At 42.9% G+C, this 17,195-nt stretch overlaps 1 protein-coding gene across 1 annotated transcript in view; it reads left to right on the forward strand.

Moving 5' to 3' along the window:
- Nucleotides 1-16,962, forward strand: part of MAPKBP1 (mitogen-activated protein kinase binding protein 1) — a 119,695-nt gene extending 102,733 nt beyond the window's left edge. Inside the window, exons 22-30 of the mRNA XM_056851332.1 lie at nucleotides 19-255; nucleotides 1,302-1,471; nucleotides 4,003-4,139; nucleotides 5,764-5,952; nucleotides 9,676-9,751; nucleotides 11,282-11,577; nucleotides 12,404-13,468; nucleotides 15,997-16,085; nucleotides 16,597-16,962. Coding sequence (XP_056707310.1) covers nucleotides 19-255; nucleotides 1,302-1,471; nucleotides 4,003-4,139; nucleotides 5,764-5,952; nucleotides 9,676-9,751; nucleotides 11,282-11,577; nucleotides 12,404-13,468; nucleotides 15,997-16,085; nucleotides 16,597-16,884 — 2,547 coding nt within the window. The 3' untranslated portion in view covers nucleotides 16,885-16,962. The remainder of the gene's footprint in view (nucleotides 1-18; nucleotides 256-1,301; nucleotides 1,472-4,002; nucleotides 4,140-5,763; nucleotides 5,953-9,675; nucleotides 9,752-11,281; nucleotides 11,578-12,403; nucleotides 13,469-15,996; nucleotides 16,086-16,596) is intronic.
- The last annotated feature ends 233 nt before the right edge of the window (nucleotides 16,963-17,195 follow it).

A 17,195-nucleotide genomic window follows, 5' to 3' on the forward strand; every position in this document is an offset into this window, starting at 1 on the left:
TTTTAAAAATGTCTCTAGGCAAAAGACATTGCAACGATCCAGTGTTCAGAGACAACGATGAGCAAGGCACCCCGGCAGCGTGGCCGTTGGTCCCAACCAACTAGCAGCCTAGAGATGACTGTTAAATCCATGCTTGATTTACGCCAGCTGGAGTCCTTCTCAGTCTCCCGGTCTCCTAGCCGAGACTCCATGTCCCAAGCCAGCAATGGAGATGACTCAGAAGAGCGTGCTGATATCCCTCTGCATGTCAGCAATGTAAGAACGGTTCTTCTTGATGGAAGCGTCTTCCTGTTGTCACATGGGAGATATGGAGTCCTACAATAAAGTTGATGACATTGCTCAATTCTAGTGAATCGAGCTAAAATGGATATGCTCGGGTTAGGCTGTAGTAGTAGTAGTATTTATGCCTTCAACAGCTTATGGCGACCCTGTAAGGTTATCAAGGCAAGAGACATTCAGAGGTGGTTTACCATTGCCTGCCTCCGTGTCATGACCCTGGTATTCCTTGATGGTCTCCCATCCAAATACTGGCCCGGGTTGTCCCTGCTTAGCTTCTGAGATCTGATGAGATCGGACTAGCCTGGGCTATACAAGATTTTATGCTTGTATACCTGGGCTATATAAGCATAAAATACTTTTTTCCCCTTTATTTATTTACTTAAATTACCTGCCTTTCCCCCCAAAGTGTCTTACATCATACTCCTCTCCTACCTTTTATCCTCACACCAGCCCTGTGAGGTAGGTTAGGTTGAGTGTGTGATTGGCCCAAGATTCCCCAGCAAGCTTCCATGCCAGAGTGGGGATTTGAACCAAAGTCTCCTAGATGCTAGTCTGACACAGTGGTCACTACACCACACTGGATGTCATGAGTAAAAGAAAACAGATGCTGCTTCGTTGCTTCTGTTTCTTTTGTGTGTGTAGCAGTGTGATTGATTGTCATGGCAAGTAACTTATTACAGGCCAATAGTGATCCTCTAATGTCTCTCTCAAATAGGGTTGCCAACTCCAGGTTGGGAAATTCCTGGAAATTTGGGAGTGGAGCCTAGGGAGGTCAGGGACCTCGGCAGGGTATAATGCCATAGAGTCCACCCTCCAGAGCAGCCATTTTCTCCAGGGGAACTGATCTCTTTAGTCTGAAGATCAGCTGTATTTCTGGGAGATCTTCAGTCACCACCTGGAGGTTTGCAAACCTGCTTCCAAATAATAGTGCTAGCTACAGATTTTCCCACAGTGAGTGCAAAACTGTGTAAAATTCTCTGCCCAAGCAAAGATCTAATCCCATTTCTGCACTTATTTTCCAGGTTGGAGACTACTCGTCTCCTCAGGACAACCAGCCCTGCGCCCGATCCCAAGTTATTCGGCTGTTATCCTGTGAGGATGGGATATTCCCTCAAGAACTGGAGCCATCTGAGAGTGAGGAGTGTGTGATCTATCCAGAACAAGATGAGATTCACCCTACAGATATTAGCAGGTCAAACATAAATTCTTTTCTGTGTCTTACATTAGAGATATTTAGATTGCCTTTGATCCTTGAGCTGAGGGTATTCATTGAGGTAACCTGAGGCAGGCTCCTGCCAAACTTAGTTGTTGTTAGGATTTTACAGATGTAGGCCTGGCCAGCTTCTAGAGCAGTGATGGCGAACCTTTTAGAGACTGAGTGCCCAAACTGCAACCAAAACCCCACTTATTTATCGCCGAGTGCCAATGCGGCAATGTAACCTGAATACCACCCCCAGAGGGGGCCCAGAGGGAGAGGCTAGGGTTGCCAAGTTCCTCTTCGCCATTAGTGGGAGGTTTTTGGGGTGGCGCCTGAGGAGGGTGGGGTTTGGGGAAGGACTTCAGTGCCATAGAGTCCAATTGCCAAAGTGGCAATTTTTTCCAGGGGAATTGATCTCTATTGGTTGGAGATCACCTGTAATAGCAGATCTCCAGCTAGTACCTGGAGATTGGCAACTAGTTCCTTAGTGTTTTCTCTCTACATATCAAGACAAATGGAAAGGTGTTTGGAGGCACTTGTGGGCACTTCAAAGGTGGAATAGGACTGCACGCCCCTCCGCCCGCACAGACCCAGAGGGTGCCGGAGAAGCCGCTGGAAGGAAAGAAGGAAGGAAGGAAGGAAAGAAGGGAAGGGAGGGGGAAAGGGAAGGAAGGGAGGGAGAGAAAGAAAGAAAAAGAGAGAGAAAGGGAGAAAGAAATGGAGCAAGGGAGAGAAAGAAAAGGACAGAGGGAGACAGAAAAAGAAAGAGGCCATTTATACATGGGAGGTTTTGCCTTGGATTTGCCACTCGGTGGGGCGCGGCGGCAGGCTTGTGAGAGGCGAGCAGGGTGGGGCAGAGGGCGCCTCCTTCGCACCCACCGACCAGCCATGCCCCTCCGCCCGCACAGGCCCAGAGGGCGCCGGAGAAGCCGCCGGCCATGCCAAGTGTGAGCGCTCAGCTTCTGTTCCCCGCTCTCCCACCCTCCTGGCTGGCCGCGCACGCTCCAGCGGCGGCAATGGCGGCAGCTTCTGTGGGAGAGTCCGGGGGCCACTGCCAATGATGTCGGAGGTTCCCCACCCCTGGGCTACAGCCTCCCCCATCCGGGGTGGGGCAGAGCCGGAAAGGCCAGCGGCTTGGAGGAACCGTGCGTGCCGGCAGAAAGGGCTACGAGTGCCGGAAGTGGCACCCGTGCCATAGGTTCGCCAACACGGTTCTAGAGTGTGGTGAGCTGTTGCCCATTTAAATAACCTCTGTGGCTAAAATCGTGCATATGACTATCCACCACTAGGTTTCTCCTTCAATTAATATCCTGTGAGATTCTTCCCTCTCCTATTGTCAAGCTTGCTCTTTCATCATTATCTGGGTTGAAATTTATTTATTTAAAACATTTTTAGTAAGAGAATCATCTAGAAGCAGTGCGTATTTTGAGATACCAAATGTCACGACTTTAAAAAGTGATGTGGCAAAAAAAAAAAAGATTGAAGAAATAAGGGAAACGTTCCCTTTCTCCCCTGTCTTTGTCTGTCTATCTCAACCTTGCACAGTTTAGTGCTCCTTTCCTTGTTTTTCCTCCTCTGAGCTAAACTTCATTTGTGGCTGTTTTATTTCCTTGCCCTCCACAATATATAATGTTATGTCTGTGACTTCGAGGTGTGTCTACTTGAGTTTATTTACACTGCAGAGTTTTGTAGTCAGAACCATTAATCCTCTTCCCACTCTGCAGAAACTATGGTGTTATGTATTTAATATCCTAGCATGTGGATGAAGCAAATTGTGATCTCTTAGAGAAGTTAGAAAATATGGGCAGGGAGCACTTTTGAATGGTGTTCAGAACCACAGTCAGCACGTATCTTTTATGCAGTTGGAGCATCAGTTAAGGCAAATATACCCACCAGTAGCATGAGGATTGGGGGAGGGTGTTTGGCTGCACTTGGAAAAGCACACCCCTATTGCTGTTGCAGGCAAGGGAGGGAGAGTGGCCAAGGTTGTTGTCATGGTGATGTGCTAAGACCTTTCCATTTTGTGCAAAGTGATGTCTCCAACAATTGGTGGAGTTTTCTGTGAAGGATACAGTAAAGTGCTGCCAAAAGGCTTGTATTTTTTGCAGTAGTTTTAGCCTCAGACTTAAACTTGGTATAGATGTGGCTCTATCTGATTTAGGATACCATCGAGAGAGGTATATAAAAGTTGTATATTCTTCAGTCCACTTGAGTGTTCTCCTTCAATGTTAGATATAGCTTCATTGGCCTTTGAATACTGACAAGACAGAAATGGTCCAGCTTGGTATAGGGCATCTTTATATTATTCAGAGTGGAAGAAACAGTCCAAATACCACTGTCCAAATTCTGTGAAATGCAAAATAACTTTGCATAAATTGTGAAAAAGACTTGGAAAAAAGGTCATCCTCTAGTCACAATCATAAGATGATCAGCATGTACAAGGTCTGTAAGAGTTTAATTTTTTTATTTTCAAAGTACAAGGAAAGCATCTTTTTAAAATCTGTATTCCCACCTCTCTCTCTTAGTGAGTTCCAGGTAAAGGCACTCCCTCATGGGAAGCTAGGCAGAGGCTACCACAGCAATGGATGCCCAGATAAACACAGTCCTGACAGTGCTTGCTCTGTGGACTACAGCAGCAGCCGACTATCAAGTCCAAATGAAGGTGACTGATTCAAACAATTTTTATTTAAAACATTTCTGTGCTTTTTTCTGGTGGGGGCAAAGCGACTCATAACAGGACTCCAGTAAACAAAACAAAAATGCCTTGAAACAATAAAAAGAGAGCCAGAAAAATACTCTTTCATTGCTACTAACCATCCTCAAAGTACTGTACAACTCAGATTTACACAGTCTCCTGAAACACATGGAGGTAAATGCACCTTTCAGGCAGATTTTTCTACATCAGTGGAGGCCTGTATTGTAAAAGCATGAAACCAAGCAGTGGCAGTTCTCAGTTCTCACACATCTATAGTAAGAGATGGAAGACCAGAGTTTTGACACAGATTCATGCGGAGAAGTTTTAAAGGTGAAAACTGGCGTCTTGTATTGAATCTGGAAACAAATGGACGACCAATGTTAATGATTTCAAAGTGGAAGCTATGATGTAGGAAGAGCCACTTACATTGGAAGAAATCTACTTGGAGGATGGTTGGATCCACCCCAATAGTTGGGCTGCAGTGTTTGAGACCAGTTATTTTCAAGGGCAACTCCAGTCAGAGCATGGCACAGTACTCTAGCAAAAAAGTTACTTTGGCATGGATCAGGTCATCTGGGTTGAGAAGAGATAATTCTGTGCTAGAGAGCCAGTGTGGTGTAGAGGTTAAGAGCTGTGGTTTGGAGTGGTGGACTCTGATCTGGAGAACCAGGTTTGATTTCCTACTCCTCCGCATGAGCGGCGGACGCTAATCTGGTGAACTGGGTTTGTTTCCCCACTCCTACACATGAAGCCTACTGGGTGACCTTGGGCCAGTCATAGCTCTCTGAGCTCTCTCAGTCCCACCTACCTCCCAGGGTGGGGAGGGGAGAGGAATCATAGAATCAAAGAGTTGGAGGGGACCACCAGGGTCATCTAGTCCAACCTCCTGCACAATGCAGGAAATTAACAACTACCTCCCCCCACATCCCCAGTGACCCCAACCCTCCCCCCGCCATGCAGGATCCCACAATCAAAGCGCTCCCGACACATGGCCATCTAGCCTCTGCTTAAAGGAAGGCAATTGTAAGCTGGTTTGATTCTTCCTTAAGTGGTGGAGAACGTTGGCATATAAAAACCAAAAGTGAGCAGCACAGTCCCCACATCAGCATTGTCAACCTGCATCACCTCTGCTTTTCTGGATTTATCTTCAGCTTGTCCTCCCTAAGAGTCTTACAGTGCAATCCTATGAAGAGTTACTCCAGTCTAAGCCCATTGAAATGAATTGGCTTAGACTGGAGTAACTCTCTTTAGTATTGTACTGTTCATCACAGAATCTGTATATTGGCCTAGGGCAGTGATGGCTGCCCCCATAGGCTTATTCAAAGAGACAGCTAAGTGTCACTGGCATTTTAATAGCACCCTACTCCAAAAGTCTGCGTGATCTCACTCAACAATCTTTTATGACTGTTGGGCACCAGGCCAAAACATTTCTTGTTACCCAGACATTTAACTGAATGATTCTTTTAAAGCTCATTTTATGATTTGCTTCTAGCCTGAGGATCACTGCATGAAAATCAATCAAAACCAAGACAGAAGTATTATTTTTATCAGTATAAATTGTGTGTTTGACATGTAGCATTTTCTGCTTCAGATTCTGAGAGTACAGAACCTCTCAGCGTTGATGGTACCTCCGACTTGGATGAACAGGTGGAAGGAGAGGGAGAAGATGAGGAGGAAGATGTGGGCACTGGACAGTTGGGTGGAGAAATCCCCAGGACTCCAGATCAGGAGAAGTTTCTCAAGCAACATTTTGAGACTTTGGCCAGTAATGGTGAAAAGGGTACATTTGGAAAGCAGTGGAAGAATGTTGTTTATACTAATGTCACATAACATGTTTCTATGAATCTGCATAGTTCATTCGTGTCGCCACTTTTTGTGGCTCTCACTTGGCAACTGGGGAATCAAATATCGGTAGTGGGATTACTGAGGAGTGAGGCAGATAGCTCTGCAGTCTGGTAGGTACAAGGAATGGAGCCTGTCTAAAACGAGTTCTATTTGGCTTGCCAAAATGGCTCCCCCTCCCTTTATTGACATGGAGAAACACTTTATGGCCTTGACACACATGTTTGTGCAGAGACTTAAATGGCAGTATGACTGCCCTCTAATGGAAGACAGAAATCTCAGAAGAACAGGAATGTGCAGGAGATAATAGGCATTCTGATGCAACAAATGGAAACAGTGGGTGGTTCTTCAGCAAGTTGCCACAACTGAAAGAAATCTATGTGCACACTGTGGGGTTTCTTATTTTATGTGGTTTGGGTTAAGGCTTCTCTTAAGTTTAATGATTCATGCTGTTGCTAGAAGAATGAAAGCTGGTTACTCCTAAACATGAGGAATATTTTTTAATTCAAAACTTGTAAGAGTAGAGGGCAACAGCTGAACTGGGCCTCGGTTGTTGTTTTTCTTGGGCAGCCTTTACATGTTTTAAGCTGATCTGTGCATAAACCTGATTTGTGTGCCTTCCCTCCTCCCCTCTTGTGCAGGAAATTCCCATTAGAAACTAATTCTGGTTACCTGTAGTACACAAATATAGATGGGCGGATAAACTGAAGTTAATTCTTACCTCCTCCCCCACACACATACACTGCGATTCTAAGCCTTCATTTAATCCTGCAACAAACTGGGCTTGTGCACAGGTCATCTTGAAGTGATACCTGAATGCAACCTTTGTACATTCATCATGGGTTGGTTTCTCATTATGTGTTACATGCTCATAAGGGCTAATATTTATTGTTTTTATTGAGGGGGTGGCTTAGAAAAACACAAAACATATCACACAAAACCATCTGATCAGTAAAAGAAGAATGGGATTGATCAGTGACCTGTTTGCACAGGGATCACAGATATTTCTTGCTCCCCCCACAGCAGTCCCTTTTGACCCCGGTAGAGCTGATTCCCAGGGTCACAGGAGCCATACGGACTAACAACCATATGGGCAAATGGGCAGCTCCTTCCTCCCTCTTCTATCATTGTAGCTCACAAATGGAACAGGCAGGAAAGGCAATCAGCTTTCCCAGAGTTGGAAGTGGCTCCTGGGGTTAGGGGAAAGAAGGGGCAATCTGTGACAATTGGCGACTTCTGCTGATAAGTGCAATAGAATGCCTAGAATAAAACTTGAAACCCCATACATTGGAATTCCTACAACTATAAAATGGTTGGATCCAGCAGTAGATTTCCACTAACAGAATGGGGTGGGTGGGGGAGTTTTTGCAGAATCCTGCCTTCTGTTGTAGGCCCCAACTTCACCCCCATTCTGATTCTTAGAGTCCCATTGGTTTAAACAGCAGATTAAAACCAAAAAGAGGTATAAAAGAGTGACTACTAAATTTTAGAGTAGTACATAAAACCCCCAATTAGTCTCAAAACAGCAGATCAAACCTATAAGAGGTAAAAAAAACAAACCAATTTTTAAAAGTATTTTAATTATTTATGCTCTAATCTGAAGGCCACAACCCTGGCCCCCTTATTTGAAAGTAAGCACTGCTGAACACAGCCCTGACCTGGATGGTGCAGGTTAGCCTGATCTCGTCAGATCTCAGAAGCTAAGCAGGGTCAGCCCTGGTTAGTATTTGGACGGGAGACCGCCAAGGAATACCAGGATTGCTGTGCAGAGGAAGGCACTGGCAAACCACCTCTGTTAGTCTCTTGCCATGAAAACCCCAAAAAAGATCGCCATAAGTCAGCTGCGACTTGACGACACTTTACACACTCACACTGCTGAACACAGTAAACATGCATAAGATCAGGCTGCACAGCAAGCATAGTGCAGGACTTCAGAGAGCTGCCTTCCTCGCTATAACCTGTGAAGGAGGGTTTTTTAATTTTTTAAAAAACCAATTACCCTCAAAAGAAAGAAAAATATAACAATGATGGTGGTAGGTCTACAGATAAGCATATGTAAAAGGTTTCCAAATATGTAAAAATAGGTCCATGTGTAGTTGTCATTTCTATGTCGTACATTCAAATGTTAATAAGGTTGTAAGGTCTTCAATCCTTTGGATTACTGGAGGTGGCATCTGTCTCTTCAGTGCTGAAATATAAGTCTTTTAACAACAGTAAGGGCTATTTTAATTGATGATCAGTTAGCCTCCTGGAGACAGGCAAATAATTTAAAAGTACATAAGCATCCTCAAAGATAAATGATTATTTTTATATACAACTGAAATGAGTAATTGTTTCCTCACATAAAGGCTGAATAACTGGACAGGCCCAGAGCATATGTTTAAGAGATGCATTTCGTAGGTTAGAGTGCCAACAATTAGATACTTTACTTAGTCCTTTACTAAAAAGGTGCTGTGGTGTCCAGTATATCCTAAACATAATTTGTGTGTTCGTTTGTTTAAGGTCTACAGAAACAACAGGTATAAAATTTAGGGCCATATCCCATTGCTTTGGCAAAATAGGGTAATCTAGCTTGCTATTCCATTCATTTCCAAGTCTTTGCATATTATATTTATCAATCAACATCGAATATAAACAAATATTGTAACTTTCATTTTCTGCATTGATTTAATGAGTGTCCAAGAGTAAGAGATATTCTGAAACACTTAGCACTCCAAGGCCGTATTTAGATACCAACTAGGGTTGCCAACTCTGGGTTGGAAAATACTTGGAGATTTTGAGGGTGGAGCCTGAGAAGGGTGGGGTTTGGTGAGGGGAGGGACTTCAATTGCCAAAGCAGCCATTTTCTCCAGGGGGACTGATCTCCTTCACCTGGCGATCAGTTGTAATAGCAGGAGATCTCCAGCCACCACCTGTCGAATTGATATAGTTGTGACTTTATAAGCCATAATTCTCAAACTGCAGGAGGAGCAGGATCTATTTTAGTATGAATAGACCGTAATGCATTCCATTTAAAGATGGGCACCAGACAAGAAAGAAGACTGAGGTTGAAGTTCCAAAATAAACAATAAAAGATTATCTGCATAAAGAATAAGTTTAAATTCCAGAAAGTTATGTACAAAGCCATGAATATTATTAATTTGTCTGAAAGTACAAGCTAGAGCTTTCAAGCATAAATAAAAAATAAGAGGTGAAAGAGGAGAACCTTGTCTAGAACCCCTCTCAAGAGGGAATGGCGCAGAAAAGATGCCATTAGTCAAGATCCTAGAATTGGGAGAAGAATAAATAATTCTAATCCATTTCAAAAATGTGTGAGGAATGCCAAATTCAGTTAATATAGCAAAAATAAATCTCCACTATATTTTGTCAAAGCCCTTTCAGCATCAAGTGAAAAGACAGTAACTTGGTCAGATATCTTACTATTTCAAGCAATTAAATCAATGACCAGCCTAAGATTATCTGAGCCTTCTCTACCTCATATTAATCCTACCTGGCCTACATGTACCAAGGTTGTAATGATCTTTTGAAGTCTCTTAGCAAGAACGACAGCCTGTGAAGAAGTTGTGCAATGCTAAAGTGAGCTTCATTTACTAAAATGTCCCATTCTAGAAAACGATGTTCTCTTGCCTAATGCTTGCATATTTTCTCCTTGAATTCATAGGCGGATTGTGTAGGACCCTGGAGAGAACAGAAAACAGTATTTCTTCTCGCTTTTTGTCCCAGTCTCCAGCTTTCAGGTACCATTCCACTTTTTGCTGCTGGTCTGCAAGGTCTTGTGATACTATCTCAGGCTTAGGCATGGAAGCCTCTTGTCTTGGAGCCAAACTAAATGTTATTGACTTTAAAGATTGGTATTCCCCACAACCACACAGGATCTGTGGGGAATGGCTTCTTTAAAAAAAGAGAGAGAGAGAGAGAGAGCCCAAATGGACCTGTAATGGCAACATGGAGGGAGGGCTCCTGCCGCTGCCCCCAAGCTCTTTTCCTGTGTGTTATGTCCTTGATTTTGCTGCTCCATGTGTACAGATACTCCGCTCAGAACAGCAAAATTGGGGAAATAACTCCACCTGCGCAGTTTTTCTTTGGGAAAAACAACTTGGGGAGGGGAGGCAGGAGCCCTTCCTCCCCCCTACAGAGCAATTTCAAGCCCATTTGGGCTCTCCTGTTATTTAGAAACTGTTCTCTGCAGCTGCTGCATGGCTGCAGGGAACATGTGTTGGGTCTGGGAAACCTGTACCCAACTTTTTAAAAACTGTAACCTTTAGTCTGGTCCTCAGCCTTCCATCTTGACTTTGGTACATTGAAACAAAGAGACTACCAAGAGTTCTTTATTCTTACTGCTTGAGTTTGAACAGGGTAACATTCAGTATTCCACCCAACTTCACAGCTGTATAAGTAAAACTGCTTTGAAAAGGCTGAGAAATTTCTTTTGTCATCTGATCTGCTCTTTGCCATTTATGCATTTGGTTTATTTTTGCATTTCATTCAACTTGGACAGTGAAAGGCACCCTATTACGTTTAGTTTTCCTTACATTAACAAGTTCTCTATTCTATTGACTACGCGCCCAACACTGCATGAGAATTTTTTTAAAAACCTGGTTTGATGAATTAATTTGGCAGGCAGCCAGCTAGAGGTAGTTTGGAGAAGAATTGTCATCTTGTATGTTGGAAAAGGGTTTCTATGAGTGCCAGGGTTTATGGAGCGTTTGTTCTGCTTTTCATCATAGTAGCAAAGAGAACAGTGGTGTAGACTGGCTGCACCTTCCTTTGTGACATCCTTTACATTGCCGTTATAAATCTTGCTTCAGGTAGAAGTAATGGCTCGTGTTTTTAATGGGTTTCCCTGCTTTCAAAGATTGTACAGTCTTCAGAAGATTTGGTAGTAGGGAAAATGTAAGGGTCTAAAGCTGGTACCATAGGGAGCAGAGAGGAACTCATCCTAAGATATATGTGTCCTCCCTTGCTGAAACCTTCCCTTTTGCCTTTGCCTTTCTTCCCATGTGTGCTAAATCCTTCTGTTAAATATAGATGTCTTGTGTATAAGTAGTCCTCGTTCCCCTCTTCACTATTATGTTTGTCCAAGGGGAAAACATACTTCCATATGCTGTTTTTGGAGGTTACAGTTTATTGGCCTTGAGCTGGTTAGGTGGGTCATGCTCCTTTGTGAGGATTAGTTACATAGTATTATTGTTCTTTTTAACGAGAAAAAAACACCGAATTACAGTATTGCAACCTTGAATATCTTGTTCTGCCTTTGTTTTTAATAGACAGCTGTCACTTTCTTCATCAAATCTGGCACTGGATCAAAAACCTGTTGAGGTTCCTGCCTTGTCAAAGCAAGTTCCTACTGATTTGTTGAAAAATGGGATTGATCACTTGAACTCGACCACAGAGAACGGCAGTTTTCAAAATGATGTGAATTCCTTTAAGTCTGTTTATGTGCATAGAAAGAGAAAACCTGCTTTAGAGATCAACAGAGATCCTGGAAGACCCGTTGGGCCATTCCCAGATAGTGATGGGGTGATGAGAAAATCCCATTCAGTTCATGACCTTGTCCATAACGGTAAGAAAATGATTAGTAATGTGAGGTGTAGTAGACTCCAAACAGAAACTTGCAGAACCTTGGAGAAGAGAACAAAAATCTGCCAGCATGAAAACTAGACTAGCCTGCCCGCATGTCTTATTTGTAAGTCACAGGGTGACTTGACCTGGGAAATAGGATCTGTACTTCTCTTTAGTGATGGCAGGAAGGTGACTTTACTTGCTTTCTTTGAAAATCAACCATAGCTTTAACAGTTATATTGGGCCCAATCTACCCAGAGGTTTTTCTGTAGAAGTTTTGCCTACCTAGTTGTGCGCCTATCCACTGAATTTGTTTCAGTTATAGGCCAAGGGTGATCATTCATGTGCAGATGTGGGCTGTTTTCTCTTTGTGGGTTGCAAAGAGGTGAACATGCAAAGGAGAGGGCCACATCTGTTTATAGTAACATTTCAAGGGATACCGAGCTAGCAATAACAGCCCTGTAGCTGTTATTTCAATGTAAAGATGACAGATTTCACAAAATCTCAGGCAGTATGTCCTTTGCTTATGCACCTGCACATGTGGTGTTCTCCATCACACAGAACTGAGAATGCCACCCTACTTTTAGCTCTTCAATTAGAAATTTAGGCATCAGTGCTTGGTAGTGGGGAGTGTGTAAGAAAAGTATGGTGGGGGAGTTGTTTAAAATTCATCCCAGCAGATGATAATGATGATTTATCTGATGTTCCTTAAAAAAGAAAAGAAAAACCTGAGGTGAAATAATTTTGAAAAGGTGAAGCTATTCTGATTCTGGCTGCACAGATTGCTGCAGACCAGTTTTGTGCATGTATTTCTTCCATTTCCACAGATAAGGTTCCAGGGGTGGTGGTGATGCCTTCTGCCAGGCAGCGTCCTCAGACACTGATGGTAGGTGAGAAGGATCCCAGGTCTAATCACTGTCGGATGTTGCCTGCAACTCTGTTGAAGATGGATGGCTCCAACTCCCTACAAGCCAAAGACTTGTATAAATCGATAAAACCAAAGTCTTACATGAACCCTACCACTAGCTTCATGGCCAAGATGTCCCGCAGCGTATCTGTGGGAGAGAATCTTTGCCTTGATGATTCTGCAGAAGCCATGACTGAGGGAGAGATCAGCCTCCAGGTACCCGAAAAGACACAGTTAAATCATTCGGGAGACACAGAGAAGAACAAACCACTTGTCAAAGAAAATGGCCTAGTGAAACCAGCACTTCAGCAAGCCACAAGCTCTTTGTCACCCAAGACCTTTCACAGCAAGTTAGCATCTAACCGGGTCCACTTGATCCTCGACATCCCCAAACCGCTACCCGACAAACCAACATTGGCTTCTTTCTCACCAACTGCCAAATCAAAAACACTAGAGTCTCCCCAGTCACCTTCTGGCACTGGTAAAAAGAAACTCTCCTTTCCTGAAGGCCGGACTTCAAAGATGGAAGGCCAGATACCTGTGCTTTTGGGGCCTGACAAAGATTGCCCAGCGAACCCCTGTGCAGAGATCTCGAAAGAAAACCAGACGTTATTGAGGACTGAAGTCCAGTTTGAGCCGGGAGTTACTAACTCCCAAACAAAAGAGTTTTCAGATGAATTCTCTCCAAAGTTTCCAGAGGACAGTGTGCTGGGATGTGCAGGCAGCTTTGAGGGCTCTGGCTGCATGGCAGATACTCAGCGTGGATTTTACCCTCTTGAACAAAGCAGACTGAGGTCTCCCACAAGAGTGGTAGCCCCGGCAGAGGACTCAGGTGTGCACGGATATCCATATCTAAACTTCTTCCCCCTTCTGTCTCCTGTCCTTGTGAATCGCTTCACAATTCCATCACATTTCTTTACGTCCAGCTTCTGGCCTGTCTCGTCTTGTCTGCACCTCTCTCGTTCCATAAGCCATCCTTTTAATGGTGAGACATTTCAGTCTGACATTCATTTTTCTGTCTTCTGTTTCAGCTCAGTTTGTCTTGTGTTTTTTTGGTGCCTGCAAAAATCTGTTGCTTACCCATTTCCTTGCTGAAAGGAGAGGGAAGGAATAATAAAAGTAGAGGCAAACATAATTTTCCATTGTTTGTATTCTGGGAAAAGAAAATGTTTGTGCAAATCACATATACTTCAGGGTTGGTTTTTCATACTGCCTTTTTGCTTCTGCTAGATAATGTATCATCCTCCATTTGTCAATGCTTGTCAGCAGTGTCGTCCTGTTTGCTATTCTAAGTTGTACAGTGGCGAACACTGGACTGTTGACACACTACTGAAAGAGATTTATTTATTCATACCCCACTTCATTGAATTCTAGCTAATGGAGCAAAATTGGACATGCTCCGGTTTTAGATAAAGTGTTAGCCAGCTGTTAGATCAGAGTTATCCGTGATATACAAGCATCAAATATTTATTTACTTCATGTTACCCTGCCTTTCTTTCCAGTGGGGACTCAAAGCAGCATACATCATTTTCCTCTATTGTATCCTCACAACAACCCTGTGAGGTAGGTTAGGTGGAATGTTTGACAGGCCCAAGGTCACTCAGCAAGCTTCCATGGCACGAGTGGGGATTTGAACCTGGCTCTCTCAGATCCTAGTCTGGCATTCGAACTATTACACCATGCTGGCTTAGAGAGGATTGTACCTCAAGCCAATTATTTGTTTGGTTGCAGATTGTTTTGGCCTGATTTAATTTAACAGATGTCAACTAAATCTTGGCTACTTTCTGCTCCTTCTCCCTTCCCCAAATTGGTAATATATAAAATAAGGAAAGGACAGAGAAAATTAAACTCACTAATGTGTTTTAAATTATTTTTTAAAAGAAGAAATAATTGTTATCCATCTCTAAACATTGAAGGCCACTAACAAATAATGAAATATATATTCATAAAGTATTAATTACTTAATGCTTTTATGATATAACTTCACAATGTCACTTAATGTCAGCTTGGTAAAAGATTTCTTATCCCACGTATCTTCTACTAGCCTGCAAGGCCTGGTTCTGGTAGCTTGTTTTGTTCAGTTAATTTTATAACATTGGTACTGTGCCTGAAACTCAATTCTGTTTCAAATTTCTGGTTGATTCCAGATTTCTGCAATCCAAATCCAATTACATTATTTGTTGGATGTGCCATCTTGTTGATTGTATTAAGTAATCTTCCTTGAGTCCTAGTGAGAAAGGTGCACTAGAAAGAAAGAAAGATGTTGCAGTCAGATTAATAGTGTGCAGGCTGGAAAACTGAGCTCTTATTTTCCTCTCTACTATTGGCTTACATGTTAACTTTGGTACAAAGTTACATTAACACATCTGCTCTTAGTCTTTTTCCATTTACCAAATGTGCACACACGCCTGTCCTGTCCAGTAGTTTGAGACCCATGGAAGAAAATATTGTAGGATGTGAAATGTTGTCACCATACCAGCCCATCTGATATGTATGTCTGAAGGTGCATTCTCACTGCCTCACAAGCCTCATAGTTCATTCATCCAGGCATTTTCAGTACTTCATCAACTTTCCTGTTTGTGGACTTCTGTGAAGGTACATTGGTGCCAAATCAAGGAATACCAGCACACATACACACATAGACACACAAAGTATGGAGAATGACTTGTCATAATTTAGCTAACGAAAGTCAATTTAATCAAACTGTAAACTGTCAAGGCGCAATCTATAAGGGTCTGAGGTGTTTGTTGGGACCCCTAGCTTTGAGTTTTGTTTTGTTTTGTTTTACTTCATTTATCGTCTGCCTGTCTCCCTGAGACTCAAGGCGGATTACAAAATTGTGTAATAGTGCATATCCTATGCCACATATCTTCATGGGTAATTCAGTTTAGTTGTCTTTGGCTAATTCAGACATCTTACAATATCCTATTTGATAGGTAACAAGGATTTTCAGTGCTCTCTCAAATTAGGCATCATGCAAAAGGACATTAAAAAAACCACCGCTTATACCTCTATGTCTCTGTCTAGATGTTGTTCATCTTGTGTCGCCTCCTGTCTTCAGATGTTAAATTATGCTGGGTTAATGAGATGGCAGCAAAACAGTTGTGTGCTTTTAGTAGGGGTGGGGAAATGATGTATTGCTAGACTGCCTCCAAAGCTTACAAAATACTACTTAGACCTAGAATGACTTTCCTTCTGCTTCATATCATAGAGCCCCCCCTCCAGTTGCCTAGGGCAAATAAATTTTAAGTGCATTCTTTTACATGGAGAGCCTGCAAATTAGTAAAACAGGAATGTTTGCAGCAAGGGACACTTCCAGAACTGGAATATTGATTGGTCACCATGTGATACACTGAATGAGATACACAGAAGGAGAGGTAACCTTCTGAAAGTGGCTGCAGGGTAAAAATACACATTCCCTTAACAGTGGTTTTCCATAGGGAGCAAATAGACAGAGGTAGGGGGATACTTATATTCATTGCTTAGATCCTCTCTTGTCTTTTCCCTATCTAGGAGGTTCTTCTGTCAGCGTTGAGCAGTGCAAGCATGTTGTGTCAGAACTCCAAGATAGCATGCGCAAGGCCATCCATATGTACCATGTGGTAAGTTACCCATTTACAGCAGCTGGTCTCATCACAGTGCTTGTATATAACTATCCATACTGGATGAGTTAGAGATGAATTGTCGAGGTGGCATGCGAAAGTCCTCTGTGGATACATGCATATTTTTTGCCTATAATCAGAATGTAACTGTAGCAGTCTCCCTAGAATGCTATTTGGAGGTGGTGGGCTGTTTAGACAGGACAGTGGCTAAGCTAGCTTGAATTTAACTGTGGAACTGGCTTTGAAGAGTTTGTCAGCTGATGGGGTGGAGATTAGCTTGAACTAGTTTTATTCTGTTTTTAATAGATTTGGTCAGTGTTGCCAGGCATGCAAGAATTCCCTTTTCCTACTGGGATTAATTGCAGCTGCAAGGACTGGCTAAACCTCCACTTGCTCACCGCTGCAGCCCTAATCCAACCTCCCCTTTACCTGAGGCTGCTTTTGGGATCGCCAATATAATGTGCAGTGTGGGCATAAAATAAATATAGCCGTTGTTGTCATGCCCTCTTAGGTATCTTCTGACACGGACTCTTCAGCGGACAAAAATGAGATGGCTGGCCTCTTGACTGACACATTCTCTCGGATGAAAAAAGAGCTAGATTCCCTCAAGGATGGGAAAGAACTCCAAAAGGAGAAAGGGATGTTGGTGAATCAGCAAGATTCTGCTGTGATGCCACTGAGCGGCACTCCCTTATCACTCCCTCAGCATTTTGGGGATGAGCAGACTCTTGCTTTGTTGGAACAATACTCCAAGTTGTTGCTACAGGCTGTTGAACGACGTATGGATAAAAAACTCTGAAAGAGTCAGAATGAACTTTTTGAAGAAAACTGATAATAACGCAGGAAAACAGAGTTCATGGTGGAAGCCCGGGATGGAATGCCAGCATTACTTTGATCCTTTGTGGAAATATCTCCCCCACACTTAAATAACAAACAATACTCTTAAGAGTCTGTCTATGAAAAATGTGCTGGTCACGGTACTGATCCTTTGTGTACCCTTCCTAAATTCTTTGAACATTGTTTAGAGAAACGGCCTGGAAATTTCTTCCAGGCAATAGGTTTTAAATTTGGCTTTTGAAAAAATTTTCTACAGGAAAAAAAACCAATTGA

The sequence above is a fragment of the Euleptes europaea genome, chromosome 6, assembly GCF_029931775.1.
Source record: "Euleptes europaea isolate rEulEur1 chromosome 6, rEulEur1.hap1, whole genome shotgun sequence".
NCBI lineage: Eukaryota > Metazoa > Chordata > Lepidosauria > Squamata > Sphaerodactylidae > Euleptes > Euleptes europaea.